Genomic DNA, 22905 nt, shown 5'->3' with positions numbered 1-22905 from the left:
TGGATGCCACTCCTGCTTCCAAGCTTGTTTTAATCGGGGAGCTCCACCAAACACTGTCCACCATGGGTAACCATTATCACATTTGACACATCAGTGCCACAGTGTTTAGCATCACAGCAACCACGAGTTACCTCTGTAGAGCAAGTGGGAACTTTAATGGACATTTATTTAGTCTATTAAGGTGTCCATCACTGGTATAGGTGTAATAAAAATTTCAAAGGATCTTGCCTTAGGTTATGAAGTCAGACGCGCCAAAGAAGGCCTACACATCCATATTCTTTATAAGAATTTAATGTATGATTTTTCAGTGGGGAAATAATGTTTCACATTCTGTATACTGTTCCCATAATGAAAGTTCTTTGTTAGGAACTTGTGTTTTGATTAAAATAATATTAATATATAATTATATTAAACATTATTCCCATGACAGTGTTACATATTGCACATAGCAAATGTATTGGCTAAATGAGGTCCCTGCTATATGAAATCTAGACCAACTGGGCACCTTTGTAAGTGAGCAGAAATTCAAACTTGGGAGTAGTTCATTGAACTGCATTTATGGAGAATCTCTACAAAGCAAGTATTTGATTTTACCATTTTCTAATATAGGAATAATTTTGGTTCATATTTTTCTTCTTTCTACCTCACCTTCTCTTTCTTGCTACATGTTGTTGTTGTTGTTATGTGCCGTCGAGTCGTTTGCAACTTATAGCGACCCTATGTACAACAGCCCTAAACCCTGCTCTATCCTGTGCCAGTCGCACTGCCTCTGACACACCCATCCCGATTACCCCAGTCACTGAATCAATGCACCTCAGAGAGGGTCTTCCCCTCCTGCGCTGTCCCTCTACTCTACCCAGCATAATGTCTCTCTCTAAAGACCTGTCTCTCCTTGCAGCATGTCCAAAGTATATCAGACAAAGCCCCAGAATCCATACACACATTTAATTAAATTCAACAGTTGCATTTTCAAGTTGTCCAGCAACACAAAAATTGTATTTCTCTTCTTAGCATCTGACATCAAAGGTTCACGTTGTCCTCCCTGCTCCTTTAGGGAGGCTAGAAAACACATTCCTATGTTTCTGTTTGAGAACCAGAATCATTTGTGAGGCAGGATCACAGACAGTTTTGGAAACACTTTTGAAAGCTCTGAAATTTCCCAAGTCTCCAGGAGGCTGCTAAATCCCTCAAATTCAGTTTCTTGTATAGAAGCTAAATGTTCCTCTTGGCATAGTTATTTCCATTCCCCTCCAGTTTATTCTCAGGGTGTTCCAGAGGTGGGAGCATTTGGAAGGCAGCTGGCATTGCTGCCTTATGCCTCTCATCATTTCTCTTAAAAAACAATAACATAAAAGCACCCATAATAAGGCTTTAAAATAAACATTCCTATTTTCCCCTCACATATGTTCTTTCTATTCATAATTCTTAACTAAATTTGGATTTTTATTAATCCAATGTGACCTAAAATTTCTGCATTAACAGCACAACATGGAATTGGGCTTATTCTCTTTGGCTACAGATAAAGCCATCATCTTGAAAATGGCTCTTTCTGACAAAAAGGTGTTCTTTTGAAATAAAGTCTTATTCACTACATTCCTCTTAGAGTTAATGTGAATTTTAGTGCCTCTAATTTTAGATTGAAGTGAAGTCTAGAATAAAACCCACCAGCTGACAATTGAATTTATAGATAGTTGTGAATATTTCAGGCTTGAATAATAGAGCTGTAGAATTTCAGAGACAGAGAGGGAGAGAATTAAGACCCACTGTAGTTTTAGGGTATAATGTAATGGTGTCTTGGAAGTGCTCAGTGTAATGAGATAAGTAGTAATTAGAAGATTAGTGTGTTCTTTTAGAGGTTCTGTTTAGGTGTCATTGCAAACCCAGGAGAGATGCCTGAGGAGGGCTGCCCTGGGATGGGTATGGTGCCTTCGCTGTACTCATAAATAGGGTATTATGTGCAATTATGGAAAAATAAAAGTAATATCTATCTTGGTGTTCCACATCTATTCCTGTTTGTATGACTTAAATGGATAAAACATACCATGTAAAAACTATCTGTTGGTTTTGAGGTACTTTCACCGTGGACATGGACCAGAGTTCCAATCCAGGTTCCACCACTTCTGACCTGTGTGGTTCTTAGCAAATTGATTATCTCTGAGACAGAAGTGCCAAAGCCTGGCATGTAATAAGCATTCAACACATGGCAACTCTTACTATTTCAGTGGGAAAAAAATTAACTGAGGAAATAATTCATGTCTGTAAAAGAACATGTACAACATAGAGTAGAAACTAGCTTATTCTTTCACAGCTCAAGTAGTCTGCCCTTGGTTAGGACACACTAGTGCTCCTGCCCAGGGTTACCTTGGCCAATGTAATGTCCTGAATTTCCTTGTCCTTCCAGCCTATTGCAAAGTTAAAGGTTGAGATTTTGGGTGTGAGTGCTAAGGGAAGAACCTCTGTTTTTCAGGGACTTTAACAACATGCATTTGGCATGTAATCATTGAGTGACTCAGCAAACAACTGTTCCATACCTAAATATAAAGGTAATTTCTGATCTGATTCCTTAATGAGGTTTTTAAATTTTAGAAATCTCTGAGGAAACCTCAGAGGGGAGGAGAATCAGGTGAAAATGATCATAGATGTGCCAGAAAAAGACGATCTGCAAAGAACACTGTACGCTTGGTCATCAGATAGCTTGCTGTAATGATCTTTTGGAAAAAAAAAAAAAGAAAATGAAAGAAACAGGACTTCTCTGGTAGATGGTGAAAGAGTTAATTGTCATAGCTGCGAGTAATTCAGTGCCAGAGAGAGGGAAGGAGAGCAACCATGTTTTAGTACGCTAATAACTTCTAACTCTCGTCTGAGATCATAATGTATGTGTGAGCAGTCCAGTAATTATAAGGTAATAAGTGAAGTGGTGGTATGAGTGCTCTAAATTAAAAGGAATTCACAGGGCTGCTGTAAGTCAGTGCCGACCCGCTTTCTTTCAAACATTGACTTGAGGAAAGTGCTTAGCCCAGAGTGCAAGCAGAGGGACCAGGGAGCCATCCATTAATTACAATACTCATTAACAGTGACGGACAAGGCAGCAGATGAGGAAGGGAGAGGAATCCATAGTTGAGACTGGTGAGGAGATATTTTTGCTTCCGCTCCTTTCTGAGAAAAGGACAACCCTAGTGATTGGTTGAAAGCAAGATGCTATTTGTGGCTTGCTCCTTCCTCTTTGCTTTCTTCGTATCCTGATAGTCCTTTACTTTTAAAAAGCAGAGTGACATGGAGGGGCACAGAATACAATTTTGATGGTGAGATGTATTTATTGAGAGGCAGATTTTTTTTCTTGGGACAGTTGTGAAGTGAGCATTCCTCGTCAGAAATTCCCCATTATCTTTTGTTTTAAAGTAAGAGAACAATGGCGGAAGGAGGATAGGGATGAGAGCGTGGAATTTGTGCAATGATAAAATATCATTAGATTTATAGTGAAAAAGATAATTGCATCCTGCTGGTAATACTGTGACTACTCCCCCAAATTCTGGTGAATGACCATTACCCAGTGGGATTCCCATAAATCAACTTTCCACTGGGAAGCAATTATCTAGGCCCCTTTCTCGACTGTCACCTTTCTATAGTGGCCTCTCAGAAGGTCCTTAAGATTTTGCTAAAAGGGGTTTTGCACTATGGCTAAGCAGAAGAAAATGGGACCAATTATATCTTTTCATCTTATTACCTTTGCAGAAATCCAATCACTTATGGGTCCAACAAAGAAAGAGGGTGATGTGTTTCTGCTAGATAAGAAAGCTAGTTTGTAAGATTAGATGCTTCATATTTCCTTTTAGGATGTATGATGTTAAAGACAAAAAGGAAGAGGGGGAAAAGGCTATCACCTAATGTGTGTGTGTGTGTGTGTGTGTGTGTGTGTGTGTATACACACACACATATACACACATATGAAACTTGGTACATTTCTACATTGATAAATATAAACTGTCAGATTTAGAGGCCTGTAGTTTTGCTGAAGATGTAAATGGATTTTACTTTCTCACATGTTTGTTTATTAATCACTGGTGGTGATCATTCTAAGATCTCTGGGCTCTAGGAAATAATCTGTAACATTGTCTAGAATTTTATGTTTGTCCATTGCCAAATGGCTATGAAATACAGCAATTTAAAATAAAGAAGAAAAGTGAATGGAGGATCTATCATCTATGTGCTTTAGTCAAATCAATAAAAGACACAGTTATGCTTATGGAAGCGTGCTGGCAAGCAGTAATTACAGAGTGGAGGAATCAAATGTTTAGTCTTGAAGAGAAAAGTTTGATACAGCTCATAACGAAAGGTTTGCAGCTTCGAAATGTAGGTGAAGTAGAGTGAATATCAATGAAAGTTTTTAAATGATGAAGACTTTGCAAATCCTTGCCCCTTTCCATTGACAAATTTGGCATCCAGAGAGTTGATTTAGCTATTGACAGTGGTTCCTCATGAGAAAGGTAAAATGAAAGGATTGGATGCTTTAGAGCTTTTGTTTATGGCCTGTCTGAACAGTTTGATGTAACCTCGTCATGCCCTTATGCTGATTATCCTCTTGTAGAACAAGAGATATTGACTAGAGAATGAATGATGTGCAGTGCCTAGCCCTTAGGAGGCTCACTCAAGAAGCAACGTCTTTAACATATGAATTCTTCTGTATTTTTGCCTCCGTTTAGCCTTCAGTTCCATTTTATTTATTCACCACCATTTTGTTTTCTCTCCCTCTTTTGCTGTCTGTGTTTGACGCTCTCTCCTTCTCTTTCTCTCTGTGTTTGTATCTCCCTAAATTTCAGGCTTCTCTGCAGAATGTCAAACAAAGATCGACACATTGATTCCAGCTGTTCGTCCTTCATCAAGACGGAACCCTCCAGCCCAGCCTCCCTGACGGACAGCGTCAACCACCACAGCCCTGGTGGTTCCTCAGACGCCAGTGGGAGCTACAGTTCAACCATGAATGGCCATCAGAACGGACTTGACTCGCCACCTCTCTACCCTTCCGCCCCGATCCTAGGAGGGAATGTGCCTGTCAGAAAACTGTATGATGACTGCTCCAGCACCATTGTTGAAGACCCCCAGACCAAGTGTGAATACATGCTCAACTCCATGCCCAAGAGACTGTGTTTAGTGTGTGGTGACATCGCTTCTGGGTACCACTATGGGGTAGCGTCATGTGAAGCCTGCAAGGCATTTTTCAAGAGGACAATTCAAGGTTAGTGTTAAACCTGGGATGATGACCCTATTCCCTCCCAACCTTGTTATGATAGTGACAGGGTTTATTATTTAATTTTTGTCAGTGTTTTGTGGGGAGGGGATTTCCCCTCTAGTGCTTATCTTTGTTACTCACTTTCCTATAAAGTGGTATCTCTGGATGATGCAAGCATTTATCTTTTTCTTTTTAATTGTCTTTAAGTCAACTTGATGATGCTCAGTGGGGTCACAGATGACGCTCCATTGCCCATTCAAGGCTGTAAATCTCACAGGAGGAGACTTCCCATTTTCCTCCCTAGGAGTGGCCTGGGGATTCATACCAACAGAGAATTGCAGTCTTTGGGTTAGCAGAATGTCTCTCTATGGATTATACAACAGAGTTGCCACAAACAGTAGAGGTATCAAGAATAAACCCTCCAAAATGTACTCCCTATCAATGAATTCTGCTTTCACTAGTAAACGCTAATGAGGGAATAATCCAAATGGAGGAGTTTTTTATTCTCGTTTTTTTCTTTTATTTTCAAATTTTATTTTAATAATTTTAATGAACATTTACAGAGATTTTGGATTTCCAGTCATTCATTGTTGCACTTTTCTCCCTACCCAGCCCTCTGCCCGCCCAACCCGCCCCCCAGTTTGCCCCCAGTTTGCTCCTCTCTTTGAAAAGTAAAAGAAAAATTCTTTCTTTGGTATGCAATTCCCCCCGCACCCCTCCCACTGCCCCAAGTACACTCCACTGTGCAATCTTAATTCTGGACTCTTGTGATAACTATAATACCCTATCATGTATCGCTTTTAAATTATTCTCTCCCACATCTGTTTCAATGCAGTATAAATAATTTATCCAGTTTTTCGATTTTTTTAAAAGCATAGTTATTCTACAGGAAAGTGTACTAATAGAGCAACTGTCCATCAGATTGACAGTGCTGTTTTGTCCCATTGGTTCTTATTACCAGTGCATGGAAGTAATGGTACATTAAATTTATTGTTGGTTAGGTGCCGTCAAACATGACTTATAGCAACCCCACGAACAGCAGATCTAAACCCCATTCTATCTTGTGCCATCTTCACACTTTCTGATACACTAGAGCCAATTGAGAGGGTTACCATTGTTCATAAGATTTTCAGAGGCCTCTTATTTAAGAAGTGGATGGCCAGTCCTGCTTCCTAGTCTGTCTTCATCTGAGAGCCCTACTAAAACCTGTCCACCTTGGGTAAACCTTATGGCATTTTACACACCAGCAGCATAGCCTTCAGTATCACAGTAGCCCACACGTTATCTCAGTAGAGCAAACTGATAGACAAGCACCGCACCAATGTTCTTTCCAAGCACAACAAAATACCAATTTAGTTTGTGTCTCTAAGAAGAGGAGGGAGGAGACGGCCATAATCACCCAGGTTTCCTCCACTCAGGGTGGCTGTGATCCTCTGGCCAGAGAGCATGATGCTGTGTACATGGGAGTTGTGTTGTGTTGTGGAGGTCTCTGGAGAAAGGCGACTCTGCCTCCAGGAGCCAGGGAAGCCACGCTTGGCCTTGGGTTGAAGGCAGCGCGGCTTCAAGCCCAAAAGGGCCCTCGGGCAGTCTTTCATTGTTTTTGTTCAGACATTCCTCTAGGTCATATAGCCCTGGTGTACAACTTGCCATCCCGTGGTCACTTGTGGTTGCTGTGAGGCTGAACACTGTGACACAGATGTGTCAAATGCGTTAATGGTTGGCTACCCAGTGCGGACTGAGAGTGGGGTGGAGCTCCCCTATTAAACAAGCATGGAAGGAGGAGTGGCATCCACTTCCATAATAGCTTGCCTCTGGAAACCCTATAAACCTGGAGAGAGGATGAAAGGCACCCAAGCGTCGAGGACTCTTCTTCATAGGGTCGCTATGAGTCGCCTGTGACTCGATGGCACTTAACAACAACAACAGCAGCTTAGTCTTCACACTCAAGGAGAACCAACTTGTAATCACAGCGATCTTCCTACTGGGTCCTGATTGGTATAAACAGAGGTGTCCAGCCCACAATTGATTCTTAATGAAATCAAAAGACCAATCAGTTTACACCTTCCAGAATCTGACTGCTTCAGACAGGAGTTCCAGGAGGAAACTCTTGGGCAGGACCCAAACAATTTTTAGTCACAAAGGCCTGGTGCTCAAACTTGGTTGTATATCAGAACTGTAGGGTGATTTTGTTAAACCAGAGCTTGCACAGGCCCACCCCAATAGGTTCAGATTCATCAGAATTGGTATAAACAAACAAACAAACAAAACCCCACAAACTAAACCCACTGCTGACTTAAAGTGACCCTCCATCAGGCTTCTCAGGCTGTAAATCTTAACAGGAAGAAATGATTCCTCTTTCACAGAGCATCTGCTGGACTCAAAGCACTGACATTCTGATTAGCAACATAATACGCTAGCAACACCATCAGAGCTACTTCAATCTGACATAGAAGACTTTGTATTTGTTGCAGATTTTTAAATGACACTGATGCTGCTTGTACAAAAAGGTATATTATGGGAACAGCTGATTTTGTTATCTGCACACTTCTCATCTTTACAGGATCACTGGTGGCATAGAGTATGACGTACTAGGCTGTTAATCACCCAGTGGGGATTCAAATTCACCAACTGCTCTCCAAAAGAAAGATGAGGCAGTTTCCTCTCTTAAAGGTTGACCTCCTCAGAAACCTGATGGTGGATTGCCATGAATCAGAACAGACTCAATGCCAAAGGAGTTTCCCCGCCCCCCCCTCAGTTTTCTGCCTTTAACTTCTGTGGGTACAAACAGTCACCCACTTAACTGCTAACCAAGAGGTTGAAGGTTTGAACCACCCATCAGTTTTGAGGAGCAATGATAGTGTTTACTTCCCTGAAAACCTTTTACAATAGTTCTGCTCTGTCACCAGGGTTGTTCTGAGTCAGAATCAACTTGATGTTATCTATCAACAAAAAGAAATATTGTTTCTAATGGCTTAATAGAAAAAGTCTTCCAAATCATAAAAGAGGAAATTGTCCAATTATTAAACATACCTCTAACAGTATGTGACAGCAATATCTCTAAGCCTTAATGTATCTGTTGTTGTTTAGTACTGTTGAGTCAGAACTGATCCAATAGGTGACACTCTAGCAGGTTTTCAGAGGCAATTAATTGCATTGGAGGAAGTTGCCCATCCTTCTCCCGGTGAGGTAGCTGGTGGCCCCAAACGGTGTGCCTTTGGGGTTGTGGCACAGCTTCTTGCCACCAGAATTCCTTTTAATGGATATAAACATTTTAAAAAGAATTTTATTAGATCCCATATAAAATGTATGAAAATATGCCTGGATGCACCTTTAACACGTTGTCACAAATGACGGTAATACATCGAAGAAAAGAAAAAAAAAGTGTTTCTAAGCATGGTTGTCAATTTAAAAGTGTGTCAATTTAAAAGTGTGAGCTAATGGTGGTGGTGGTGGTTGTTACGTGCTGTCGAGTCGCTTGCAACTCATAGTGACCCTATATACAACAGCTCTAAACTCTACTCTGTCCTGTGCCAATCACACTGTCTCTGATACACCCATTCTGATTACCCCAGTCACTGAATCAATACACCTCCTAGAGGGTCTTCCCCTCCTGCGCTGTCCCTCCACCCTCCCAAGCATGATGTCCCTCTCCAAGGACTGGTCCTTCCTTACAACATGACCAAAGTATGTCAGACAGAGCCGCAGATTCCTTGCCTCCAAGGAGCCACCCGGTTTAACCCTTTCCAGGATGAATCTGTTTGTTTTCCTAGCAGTCCATGGTACCCTCAATACTCTTCTCCAGCACCACAGCTCAAAGGCATCAGTTCTCCTTCTATCCTCCTTAGTCATTGTACAACTCTCTGATGCATAACAAGTGATAGCAAAGACCATGGCCTGTATCAGACACACCTTACTCTCCAGAGAGACTGAAAGCAGGGAATACCAGAGGAATGTATGTCTGTGTTTCATTGACTATGAAAAGGTGTTTGACTGTGTGGATCATAACAAACTGTGGCTGACTCTCAGAAGAATGGGAATCCCAGAACACTTGATCGTGCTAATGAGAAACCTATGCTTGAACCAGGAGGCAGTCATCAGAACATAGCAAGGAAACACTGCATGGTTCAAAACTGGGAAGGGCATATGAGCTAATGGTAAGGGTTTTAAATATATGGTTGTTCCGCTCACAGCGAGTGGATGTCTAACAGTGTTAAGTGTTGCCCACCATTGAAAAATTAGTGTGATATTAAAAAAAAATAAAAATCTTTCTTCCTGGGCTTGTGCCAGGATCCCTGGTAGCACTGCAGGATAAGCGTCAGGCTGTCGACCAAAAAAATAAGTGGTTCAACCACACCAGCTGTGCCACTGACAAAAATGTAGCAGTCTTCTTCTATAAAGATCATATGAAACTGAGTGGTTCTGCTCTGTCCTGTAGTCACTATTAGTCAGAATTGGCTCAGCAGCAGTGGGTTTGCTTTGAGCTCATGCCTTAAAATTTTTATTTAATTGATCTTAGATGTGACGAGAGCAAGGGAGAATGTTGAAAACTTGGTAAATAATGGTAAGAAGCCCCTGCGCCGTTTTAGACCAGTAGTTCTCCAGCAGTGTTTCTTGGATTAACAGTGTCAAGGTTACATGGGAATATGTTATAATTACAATTCCCTTGAATCCCACCTGGGTAAAACTGAGCCAGAATCTCTGGGTTGGGACCCAGCAGTATTTAACTTTGTAGCTGCTGATTTTGGACATGTTGTGAGGAGGGACTGATCCTTGGAGAGGGACATCATGCTTGGGAGGCTGGAGGGACAGCGCAGGAGGGGAAGACCCTCTGTGAGGTGGATTGATTCAGTGACTGGGATAATTGGGATGGGAGTGTCAGACAGTGTGATTGGCACAGGACAGAGCAGAGTTTAGGGATGTTGTACATAGGGTCGCTATGAGTCGCAAGCAACTCGATGGCACATAACAACAGCAACAGCTGCTGATTTACAGCTGCTTGCAATCTTCATTTAATGACCCATTGTTAGATTTAAGGGAGCTAAAATCAGTTTTAGGAGCTTTAGTAATCTTGAGGATGTCACAAAAGAGTTAATGTTTGTTAAACTCTGCTGGCCTAAGAGTAAGACATTGTGCTGCCAACCTAAAGCCAAGTGATTGGAATTCATTAGCTGCTCCTCAGGAAAAAGATGGACACTCTTTTCCTGTGCAGTGTACAAACTCTGAAAACCCACTGGACAGTCAGCTGCAAGTCAGTTAATAACAACATATCAGTCTTTTAATATGTCTTAGCAAAAAGAGATTCTGTGCACACAATGGTTTTCTACCCTTGCCTTTTCAGAGTGTCTAGAAATACAACTCTTTTCAGTTAGTGGCTGAAAAAACTATAGTGTCTATGCCTACTGGAAGAAGTTCTGGTGGTGTGCTGCTAACCAAAAGGTCAAAGGTTTAAATTCACAGCTGATCATTAGGAGAAAGATGATCAGTTTCCTCCTCCCATAAAATTTTATAGCCTCAGACAGCTGATGCTGGGTTGCTAATAGTCAGAATTGACTTGATGACAGTGATTATCATTAGTGGAATAATTTCTACCATCTCCAACTTAGTTTTATTATTTACTGTTGCATAGTTGCTTTTTTTTGTAGCTATTAAGTATGCAGCTAGTGTTTCCTTAGCATAATTTGTCAATACATCATTGCTCTTACATATTTAAGTAAACATGTGTTATAGCCTTTCACTGTTTTCTATGAAAGAACAGAAAATTGAGTAAATAAGGAGTACATATGAATTCGCTGAATATTTTTATAGTCATTTCTTTGTATTTTAGGGATCATCATTGCCTGTGTTTTATTAGCATTTTGTTATAAATGTTCTTAGTCCAGCAGATTTTCATTTTCTATATATTGTCTGCACCCATAAAACAAAAGCCTTAATTCCTAACTCACACAATATTTAACGATGAAATAACATGTGCATCCACATATGAGATATGTAAAACCAGTCAGTGAACTATAATCAAAACTTTGCTCTACTTATTAACATTTGAAAAAAAAATCTCCTCAGTCTGTTTAGTAATGTAAGGATGATAACACAACTCATACCACAGAGCCATTTCCAGCCACAACCCCACATGTTACAGTGCTTAGAGTAATAGAATGTCTACAGTCTCAAATATTAGTGAATTAAATTTGTTAACTCAGTTTACACAGCTCCGGTCTAACTCCACAAAGATAAGCAGTTGTCTTGGTGTAAGTTAACAAGTACTCATTTGTTGATAGGTGCGAGAGGTTCTCTGTTTAAGAAATCTCCCCTTTACTCAACAAACATTTGCAGAGAACGCACTGAGAGCCAGGCAGCCTGCTGGCTAGAATGACTTCATATAAATGTTTTGTTAAAGCTTTGTTTCCAGAGGTTTGTAGATTAAGATGAATTTCTCACACAAATGTCTCCTGCCTTAAGAGAAGATCAAATTTTTGCAGTGGAGATAGGAAATTCTTTGGTCCTCAGTATACTATATAAAGACCCAATTACTTTGTAAAAATATTTATCACAGCTTTTATTTTTTTAAAAAAGAATGATTTATATATTAATAGTTGTACAATAGTTATTTACTGTGCAAGAACTGAAATAGAACAGTTTAGAATTCCATGCATGTTTATTTGTTAGGATGCTGAAATTCTACCAGAAGCTTAGCAGAGCAAAGCACAGGGTGAGTCTTGGCATTGATGTATAGTGCTCAGTTTTACTCCATATTGGAGAGAGCAAGTTGCAGGGATTTTGAGCAGGAGACAGAGATGTCACTGTCCAGATTAGCACTCTGGACTTGCCCACCTGGCTGTGTTTGCGGCTGGCAGCTGGGCGGCACTCAGTAAGGCTACCCTGCAAGCTGCATCATCAGGCCTCACACTGTGGAGCTCACTTAGCCCCCAAAAAAGGCAGTGAGGCAAATAAAGGGATTAAATCGTGAAAGTATAATGTAATAATTAGAGCAGTGATTATAAGGAAGATTGGAACAGCCCCTCCTTTCTGGGGCCAAATAGTGATGGCGATTGAACTCCAAAGATATTCAGAGTGGCCTGAACATATTGTATCATCACAGACTCTTTTCTCCTAGTCCTGAAGGGACCATAGCATCCTTTCTCATGCCTTCAGGCCACATTTTAGCCAAACTCGCCTTGACAGAGGATTATCTCCCCACTCAGAGCTCTCCTGGGAAGGTTGTAGAAGGGATTATGTAACTGCTTTTGAGAGCTGATCTTTCTACAGTCTCACCACCCTTATGCCCTGGAAGTTAACAAATTGTGGCCCTCTCTTTACCAGAGCCTAGAGACTAGCTCTGTGTGCACTGAATTAAGGAAGTAAAACATTTATCTACAGACTGGTTCAGGAAGAATATTGTCTCTTTAAGGGGCTCTGTGGTATAATTCTTAATGTATTTGCCTGCTGACTATACGGTAGGCTGTTCAAAACAAACAACTGTTTCATAGAAGAAAGGTGAGAGCAATCTTCTGTACAGAATTGCAGCTTTAGTGACCAAAACCTATTCATGGGTTGCTGTGAATCATGATTGACTATGAGTGAGTGAGAATTGTCTCTTTGGGAGGCCTGATGATGCAGTAGTTAAGTCCTGGACTACCACCTAAAAGATTAATGGTTCAAACCCACCAGCCACTGTGCAGCAGCAAGATGTGACAGTCTGTTTCCCTAAAGATCACAGCTTTGGAAACCCTATTCAAGAAGATCTCTGTGAGTCAGACTCAATAGCAACAGGTTTTCGATGCTTTTAGAATCTTGATTTCTTGTTATAATAAGATATTTTTTTAGGACTGGTTCTAAACTGTGTGCTATAAGTTCCAAAGTCAAGGGGGACAGTGGGAATCTTAAAGTTTGAGCCAAAAGAACGTATGACTAGAGCATATCTTAAGGGAAGTAATGAAAACTGTTCTTTTCAAAGCTGACTTTGACATTTCAACTGGGAAAGGCAATTAATCATAGATTTCAATGAAAGTCAACCAGGAAGACATATTTTATTTATTTAATGCTTCCAAGATTTCATTTAAAAACTATTGAAGTCAAGTCTTTGGGGGAAATTTGCTGAACAGATATCTTGGACAGTTTCATGCTGTTATCAGACAGGGTTACAATGGCAGCAGTTGGATCTTGGTCATTTTCTACTCTTATTAATTTTTTATGTAATAGCACTAATCATTCTGATTTTTTCCCCCAATTCCAATTTTGGTTTCAATTCATAACTTAGTTGAGCTGTCTTTCACCCATCCTTCAATTAGGACCGTCCTTTTAGAGTTTTGTTGGATGCTGGCTAAGGAGTCAGAGAAGGAAAGGCTTTTATAGAAAGAAAAAGTCTGTATGTACTTCTATATTTAATACATAGGGCTTGTTGCTATATGTTTGCTGGCAACTTAACAGCGACACCCTGATGAGGGTAAGCATGATGGAGATACACCACTATGGGAGAGGGTCAGAGAGACAATCCAGCTCAATTTTATTGGGGGCTGAGGCATACTTATATATGAACAGGTAAACAGGAAGACAGGATAGGGTGGCCTTGCAGACATGGGACATGAGGATTTGTTAGGAGAACCTCAACCTCCTGTGGACAACTCCCAGCTCAACAGATGCAGCAACCAACTTTCCAGGTGGTGAGATTTCTCAAGCCAGTACGGCCACACACGGGGGATCTTTCTCTAACCCGTGTTAAAGGCCATTGGGAGGCTTACACTTATCCAGAACTTAGGTGATCTGTCCTGGCCAGAGGCCCTCCATTCCCCCCCAACATTCTCCAACTGGGGCTGAAAGTTTTGACTCTGTGTAAGTATACAGAAAGTAGTTACATAGCCTCTAAACAGTATATATTGATGCTAAAAAGAAAACATTCTCTCCCCACACCCCCCCCATACACAGTTAAAAAGAAGAAATAATAGATTTTAAAAATAAATGTTTTGTTGTTGTTGTGTGAGTTTTTTAGTATATTGGTTCTGGATTCTTATAGAACCCATCAAAGACTTAGCTATTTAACAGCTCTGAGAGTTAGCTCTCCTTGGATGACTCGTCTCTGATGCTCTAACAAGATGTAAGAGTGCCCACTCCATAGTCAGTATGCAGTAAAGTATTAATGTGCGTTGGGTAATGTGACTGGGGCATATAATCCCTGCGTAGTTCAAATATTCCAGCATAAAGACCTGCCCTTGAAGCTATGCTTAAAGGTTGTGTAACCTTCCTTAGCTCATTTCTCCTCACACTTTGGCTGTGCTTACACCCTCACCATTGCCCTTTTTAGTCTAGAGGATGTATAGGCACCACGGCTGGAAATTTGATTGACTTTATGTAGTCTTATGGTCTTCAATTAACTTTCTTTTCTTCTGTGAATATGGGTGGGGAATTGGGAATGTGAATTCAGAAAAGGATCCTGAGTCTTGAAACTTACTTAAAACCTTGAATTCTCAATAAAGAAATAATAAAGTAAGATGTCTTTGTAGCATGAACAATAGGAGTGATCCTCATGAGGTAAGCCTTCTCTGAATATATGTGGTGCTCAGGGAGCCAGTACACATAGACACCACATACTACATATGTTTTTAAATTATAGATCAGAATAACACAATGTTATCTAAAATATGTTTTAGCTTCTCATTCAGCAAAGTCCCCCTAATTATGGCTTGGGAGGCCTCCTTTGTGTGTTTAATTCTCAGACTCCCCGGAATTTTGTGTCTGAGAGAACAGGGAGAGCCCACCATTAGCCTGCAGGCACAGTTATCTTTTTCTATACTTCCTCCTCCATCTCTGTTTGTACATTTCCAAGAAGTGGCCCTGGACCACTGCACAGGACTCCACAGTGCACACCAAGAGTGTATGCTGGACAGCTCTTCTTCCAGAGGATGGACTCAGAGGAGAGGCCTTCTCAGGCCCTGGAACAGGAGTTGAGGTCATTTGCCTATGGAATTCTAGGGCTGTAAGTTCTCTAGTAAATCTGATTCCTGTACAGCTGATCAGATGAGATGAGGCCCGTGTGTAAAATCACATTTTGGGGTTTTTGTTTGTTTTGTTTTGTTTTTAAAGAAATGTATAGGAACCAGATTGACTTCATTTGTAAAAGGAACCTTTGGAGAAACTCACTATCAATAGTCAAAACAAGAGCAGGTGATGACTGTAGAACAGATCATCAATTACACATTTAATTGTGTAATTACACATGTAATGTGCAAGTTCAAATTGAGGCTGAAGAAAAGGAAAAGAAATCCACAAGAACAAAAATATGACCTTGAGTCTATCCTAGCTGACTTTAAGAATGATTTTATGAACTAGTTTGAGGCATTGAATACCAGTGACCAATGACCAGATAAGTTGTGGGATGATATCAAGGATATAATCTCTGAAGAGGGCGTAAGTTCATTACAAAAACAGAAGAGAAAGAAAAAAAATGAAAATGAATGTCAGAAGAGACTCTAAAGATTGCACTAGAATGTTGATAAACCAAAACACAGGGAAGACATACTGAAGTAAAAGAGCTGAATGTTGTTGTTGTTGTTGTTGTTATGTGCTGTCGAGTATATTTCAAAAGGCAGCTCAGGAAGACAGAGCAAAGCATTAAGATGGAATGTGCACAGACCTGGAGTAAAAAAATATAGAGGGAAGAACTTGATCAGCTTTTCTCAAGCGGAAATAACTGAAAACCAAATTCAAGCTTCAAGTTGCAATTCTTCTAGATGATATAGGCAAAATCTTGAATGATCCAGGAAGTGGTAAAAGAAGATGGAAGGATATGGAGTAACTGGACCAAATAGAATTGACTGACACAGAAAAAATTTGGGAAGTATCATATGATCAAGAGCCAGTTGTAATGAAGGAAGAAGTTCAAGCTGCACTGAAGGCATTGGGGCGGGGGGTAGAGGTCGGAGGGAAATGGCCCCAGTACTTGATGGGACACCAAATGATATGATTCAGCTAATAGATACAGTCCTGGAGAGGCTCAGCAGTCTATGCCAGCAAGTTTGGAGGACAGCTTCTTGGCCAACTGACTGGTAGAGATCTATATTTTTTTTCCAATTCACAAGAAAGGTAACCTAACAGAATGTGGAAATCTCATTAATATCACATGCAAGTAAAATATTACTGAGAATCATCCAAAAATTGCTAGAACAGTACACTGACAAAGAATTGACAGAAGTTCAGGATGGGTTTAGAGAGGCCATGGCACCAGGGATATCATTGCTAATGTCAGATGGAACCTGGCTGAAAGCAGAGAATGGCAGAATAATGTCTATTTATGCTTTATTGACTGTCCAAAGGCATTTAACTGTGTTGATCATAATAAACTGGCTAGCATTGAAAAGAATGGGAATTCCAAAATACCCAATCATGCTTATGCAAAACCTACACTTAGATCAAGAGACTTGTCTGAAAAGAGCATGGGAACACTACATAGTTTAAAATCAGGAAAAGTGTGCATCAGGATTGTATTTTCCCTCCATACCTATTCAATCTGCATGCTGAGCAAATCATTTGAGCAGCTGGACTTTGAATAAGAATGTGGCATCATGATTGAAGGAAGACTCATCAACAACCTACATTAGGAAAATGACACAACCTTGCTGGCTAAAAGTGTGGAGCACATGAAGTGTTTGTTGCAGAAGATAAAAGATTATGGCCGTCAATATGCATTGTATCTCAACATCAAGAAAACAAAAATTCTTTCTAGTGGCCCGATAGGCAACGTAATTATAGGTGGAGAAAAGATTGAAACTGTTAATGAATTCATCTTACTTGGATCCACAATGAGCATCCTTGGTACCAGTAGTAGGGAGATCAGGAGATGTGTTGGGAAAGGCTGCAGACAGAAACCTGTCTAAATTACTGAGAAGGAAAGATGTCAGTTTGAGGACAAGGGTGTGCCTAATTCAGGCCCTGTTCACTATGCATCTGAGAGCTGGCCATGAATAAGGATGACAGAAGAATTGATGCTTTTGAGTTGTGGTCCTGGAGAAGAGTACTGAATATCCCATGGACTGCCAAAGAACAAACTGCAACATCTTAGAGAAGGTGCAGCCAGAGTGCCGTTTAGAGGAAAAGATGATTTGGGCATGTTGTTGAGAGAGCTTGTTGCTCTGAGAGGGACATCATGCTTGGAAAAGTGGAAGGCTTTTGCAAGAGAAGATTTCAACAAAGTGGTTGACACAGTGACTGCTGCAGTGGGTTTGAGTATGCCAGGGATTTGTTAGGATGGCACTGGACAGGATAGATCTGTTATTCATAGAGTCTCTTAGAGAAGTAGTCGACTTGATGACTCCTTAACAACAAGTACTTTGGTGATGTAGTTCACTGAGAGACATGCTGCCAACTCAAAGGCTGTGTCTCTCTGGTATCCACCAGCTACTGTGTGGGAGAAGGATCAGTGAGCTCCTCCCTTGTGATTTATAGCCAAATGAGGATCTGCTATGAAACAGTTCCAACTCAACAGCAATGAGTTTGAGTTTTGTTGTTTGTTTTTCAGGATGCAAAGAGGATGACTCTCCTTCTCACCTTACGCTTGAATGGATACCATATCTTGTGTATAGTCTTTAAAGCACAAGGCTTTCTTCTCTGGGTCTAACAATGGCCACTGATGAGATTCCAAATTTCATCTTAAATATGGCACATTAAAGATCAGGCATTTTTCTGGACATCATATGCTGAAGGTGTATGAACTCAGCCTTTGGAAGTAATGTGTGAACCTCTTCTGTACTGTGAATTGCTGGCTTGAAACATTTCTTGAAACATTTGCCAATAGTCCTAGATATCTTTCCTGATGGCTGTTTTTCTTTGTTACCCATCCTTGTAATAGATAGAATGACTATAGCAGTGGAGGCAATGGTGAATTTTGAGTGTCTGCAGCTTATGAAACTTCCAAAGAAAAAAGAATGAAATCTTTTCTATTTAGTATATACATTAGATAGAAATATCCAAGTTTGTAAGTGGCAGTTTTAAAAGCTAAATATATTCTAAACCTAAAATCCTGAGCTCAGAATTTCTTTCAGCACAAGTTTAAAGACCTTTTTTTTTTGCATTCGATGCAAATTTTTCCAATGTTTTAAAAAATGCATTAATCCTGCCAAATTATATATCATAAATATAATTATACTCCTCTTATTTTAATTGCTAGGTTTAGTGTTTATTTTTGTAGCAAGATTCAATATTGCAAACATTTTCTTTTGATGGGCAAGATACATTATATGAAAGGATGCCCTAATAACATGGCTTATGATATAATTTTTAAAAAAAAATTCAATTTAGTAGAACCTATTGGCTTGTTCTGATTATTCACAAATTGCCCTAAATTACCATCACATCTGAGGCTGTTGAATTAGTGGTCAGCAAATTTTCTTTTTATAAATCACAGAGTCAATATCTAAGGATATTTAGTTTATCTTAAGTTCTCTGACACTTTTTTTTTTGCTATTAAAGGTATAAAAGCAGCTCAGAGTCAGAGGTCATACACGAACAGACTCAGATAGATCTGACCTGCTGCCGTAGTATGCATACCTGTGATAACAAAATACCATCTTACTATCTTCTTGTAGGATGTATCACGTTGAATTTTGAGATTTTTCACTCCAAAAGACTTCCTCGGCAGCTTTGCCTACATTTCATTTATGTAAAGTGCAGCCAAGTTCTCTTACCATGATGAGGTTTTTAGTATATCGTCTCAGATTTTTTTACAATCCCCTAGAATTGGTCTCTTTACTATTTGTATATCTTTTCTAAACTGTGGAGTGTGTGTGTGTGTGTGTGTGTGTGTGTGTGTGTGTAAAGAGTTAGGATCTTTCACAGACCCCACAATCTGTGAATACTCAGTTCCCTTTTTATGTACAATGGTATGCAGTATTCCCATACAACCAAAGCACTTCTTCCCATATATTTTAAGCATCTTTAGATTACTTTCAATATCTAATACAGTGAGCTCTAGTGGCCTAGTGTTAAGAAACTGTGCTGCAAGTCCGAAGGCACACCATTTGAATCCACCAGCTGCCCCACAGAATGGGCAGTCTCTGTCCATGCAACTTACTTCCTCTGAAAATCCACTGGAGGGTCAGCTATGAGTTGATTCTGAATTGATGACACATAACTAAAATATAATGTAATGCTGCATACCTAGCACATTAAGCTCCCTTTAGCCTTTGAGAAATTGCTTAAACAAGTTAGTTACATTTGATTTATTTTTCAAATTAGGGTTGCTTAAGGCCTTGAATGTAGAATCCATGGATACAACTGAACTCAAGCTCATTGCTGTGGAGTCAAAGTTAATTCATAGTTGACCCTCCAGTGGATTTTCATAGGCTATAAATCACACAGAAAGCAACTGACAGTCTTCTCCCACAGAGACCAACCCAGCAGAATTTCCTCATGGATGTAGACGGAGGACACATGCTGTATTATAGCTCACTGTTGTTGCTTACCATTTTATTTATTTCAGCTAGCTCAATGTATTTAGAGTGGCTGAAAACAGTTAGAGCCTATGTACAAAATCAGAGTGATTACTTTCAGAGATTAACCTCCTTGACTGATCTTTGGTCAGGGAAAAGAAAAAGGTGAAAACTTAATGATGCTTGTGATATTCTTGTCCTTCAAATGATAGTTTTACTTGACTTGCAGACTCCAGAATCTTCAGTATCATTTACATGTTTATTAAACATATAGTGTATGTTACTGTATCTTGAAAGTAATTTTAAATCAGCTTATTATTTTAATTTTGACTCCTAGGGTATATTTCCATCTAGGTAACACTGGATTTATTTTTTTTTAGTCCTTTGTAAAGGATATGTGCCAGTGGCATTAAAAGAGGAGAAAATGATAATAAATCTTTTTAATACCATGCTAAAATGTCCAACTATTATATCTTGTCAAATTGGACAGACAGAAGTCTCTTTGTAAAATGAATACACCCCTTCCACTAATTATTTACGGTGATCGGGAAGACAATTTGTGTTAATCTGTTAATATTCTTTTACATATTGAAATTGTTTGAATAATATAGTTTATAGTAAATGAAAATGATAAATGTGATAATAGACTACCTTTTAAACAATTTTTCAATTCCTATGTTCATCAGTTGATTTTCTACTGTATCTGTAAGATCAATAGTTTATTCTCCATTAAATCTACTCTGGTTATACTAAAAACCAAACTTGCTGCCACTGAGCCAGGTGTTACTCGTAAGGACCCTATAGGACTGAGTAGGCCTGCTCCTGAGGACCTCCTGCACGACAGCTGTAGCTTTCTGCTGCAGAGCAGGAGAAAGTGGGTTCAAAGCAATAAACATTTGGTTCCCAGTCCAGGGTTGAAACCTCTGTGCCACCAGGGCTCCCTGGTTAACATTATAGAGTCAGAAAAAATAAGGTACAAACGAATGGGTAGAGAAGCTGTGGTATATTCGCACAATGGAATATTATGCTACATTGAAAAACAAGGAACTCATGCAATATTATTAAAAATGGGTGACCCTGGAGGACATTATGCTGAGTGAGGTATCTCAGTCACAAAGGGACAAATGCTATATGGTGCCACTGTTGTAGAATGAGGCTCACATCGGGGTGGGGGTAAGACTGAAAAAAACTGAATGAAATATGCTTATGGCATTGAAGTCTATGGGGGAGAGAATAGTTTAAAAGTATTATATTTTAGGGCATTATGTTTATCGTAAGAGTACGGAGTGAGGGTTGCAGAGTGTATTATATTTGGGGTTGGGGGTGTGGTTAGAGGATGTGGGGGGGGATTGCATACCAATAAGGGAGTTTTTCTTTTGCTTTTGAAGGAGAGGAGCAAACGGGGGGGCGGGTGAGGGGGAGGGGGGCAGAGAGAAGGGTGCAACAATGAATGAATGGAATTCCAAAAATTTTTTTAAAAATAGGATAACTAGTAAAAAAAAAATAAGGTAATTATTCTAAAATTATTTTTCTACTCAAATGAAACCAGTGCTCTATTTAATTTGGTTCAGGTTTTTCTTTTTTTTTTATATTTCTTAATAACACTCTCTGCATTTAGAGAATAAAATACATTTTCCATGTTTCTCCAACCCAGTACAAGGAAGTTCCGCTCTTATAATGGTGAGAAGCTGGTGCTGCAATCTCCAAAGTACATGGTTCACATCCAGTAGCTGCTCCTAGGTAGAAGGATGGGCAGCCTCCTCCTGTGGGATTCTGTCTCTGTGTGGATCTGCACATTTCCTGCTTGCATCACTCAGGGTCCCTTCTTTCTCATCTACAACCTGCTGAATAGTTTTGATCATTGCCAGCTGACACTCCAGTGGATTTTTAAAGATGTAGATTGCACAAGAGGAGGCTGCCCATCTTTCCCCTTCAGAAAACCTGGTTTCATACAACCAGAGAAGCACAATCTTTGGGTTAGTTGTGGAACCTTCCACTGACTGTCTAGTAGCTGTTATATGCCATCACGTCATAGCTGACCCATAGCTGACCCGCCAGCGGATTTTCGGCGGCAATACATCTCACAAGAGATTACCCAGAGTTGCTGGTAGATTTGAACCTCAGGCCTTTGGTTTGGAAGCACAGTTCCTTGCCACTCGACCACCACAGAAGTTGTTATTGTTGTTTATGTGCTGTTCATTCTACTATGACTTATTGCAACACTATGAACAATGGCTGTGAATCTTGCTCTATCCTGTGCCATCCTCATCATTTCTGACACCCTGGAGCTCGTTCCAGTCACTGTCTCAGTCATTGTCAAGGGTCTTCCACCTTTCTCAGTATGATGTACCCTGCTGTAATTCTCCTGGCAGGTCACTGTAGAGAACAATGATTTTGCCTAAGTCTGAAAGACATCATGAATCATTTTCAGTCATCTTTTAGAAACACACCGTTTACTTTCTTGCCTTTTCAGAAGCCAGACATTTATACAAATGATGGGACCTCTTGGAAGGTGGGCTGTGGCTGATACTTTGCATTCTTATATCTAATCTCCTTACTCTTAAGGAGAAACTACCCTTATCTCTGTATCATCTGATGTCCCTTTCTTTGCATGATCCTAGCTGGTGACCATTGGTGGATTCTAAGATAAACTAACAAAGTATGTTATCAGTGCCCCCTTAAAGTTCTGTTGTTATTTTTAGGAACTACTGAGTGGACTATGTAAGACCCACTGGGATCCTCTGAACAGCAGATCTGTGCCCTATCTTATCCTATGCCCTCTGCATCATCCCTGATATTCTTGAGTCCCTTGTTGCAGTCACTGTATCAATTGTTCTCATTGAAGGTCTTCCTCTCTTTCACTGGTCCTCCACCTTTCCAAACAAGATGACTTTTTTCAAGAACTAGCCCCTCCTAACAACATGCCAACAGTGTATGGGATGAAGTTTCAACATCCTTGCCTCTAAGGAGCACCCCAGTTGTACTTTATCCAAGACATTATCTTTTGGCAGTCCATGGGATGTTCAATACTCTTCTCCAGTACCGCAACTCAAAGACATTAATTGTTCTTCTGTCATCCTTGATCATTGGCCCACTTTCAGATGGATAGCCAGTAATAAAAAAGACCATAGTTTGAATCAGGTACCCTTAGTCTTTAAACTGACATCTTTGCTCCTGAGAACTTTCATAGCAGATTTTCCCAAAGCAGTATGTCTTTTAATTTCTTGACTGCTAATATATCCTCATCTTTGTTTAACCAGAACA

At 40.0% G+C, this 22905-nt stretch overlaps 1 protein-coding gene across 3 annotated transcripts in view; it reads left to right on the top strand.

Moving 5' to 3' along the window:
- Positions 1–22905, top strand: part of ESRRG (estrogen-related receptor gamma) — an 826733-nt gene that overhangs the window by 564106 nt on the left and 239722 nt on the right. For 2 of the 3 annotated variants that reach the window (XM_006890562.1, XM_006890561.1), the window contains one exon: positions 4818–5233. The exons of the other annotated variant lie outside the window; for it this stretch is intronic. In XM_006890562.1, coding sequence (XP_006890624.1) covers positions 4831–5233 — 403 coding nt within the window. In that variant the 5' untranslated portion in view covers positions 4818–4830. The remainder of the gene's footprint in view (positions 1–4817; positions 5234–22905) is intronic. 3 annotated transcript variants of the gene reach the window in all.

The sequence above is a fragment of the Elephantulus edwardii genome, unplaced genomic scaffold, assembly GCF_000299155.1.
Source record: "Elephantulus edwardii isolate Elephantulus edwardi_28Jun2011 unplaced genomic scaffold, EleEdw1.0 scaffold00090, whole genome shotgun sequence".
In the NCBI taxonomy this organism is placed as follows: domain Eukaryota; kingdom Metazoa; phylum Chordata; class Mammalia; order Macroscelidea; family Macroscelididae; genus Elephantulus; species Elephantulus edwardii.
Note: the sequence above shows the minus strand (reverse complement) of the source record. Positions and strands in the feature narration are given on the sequence as shown.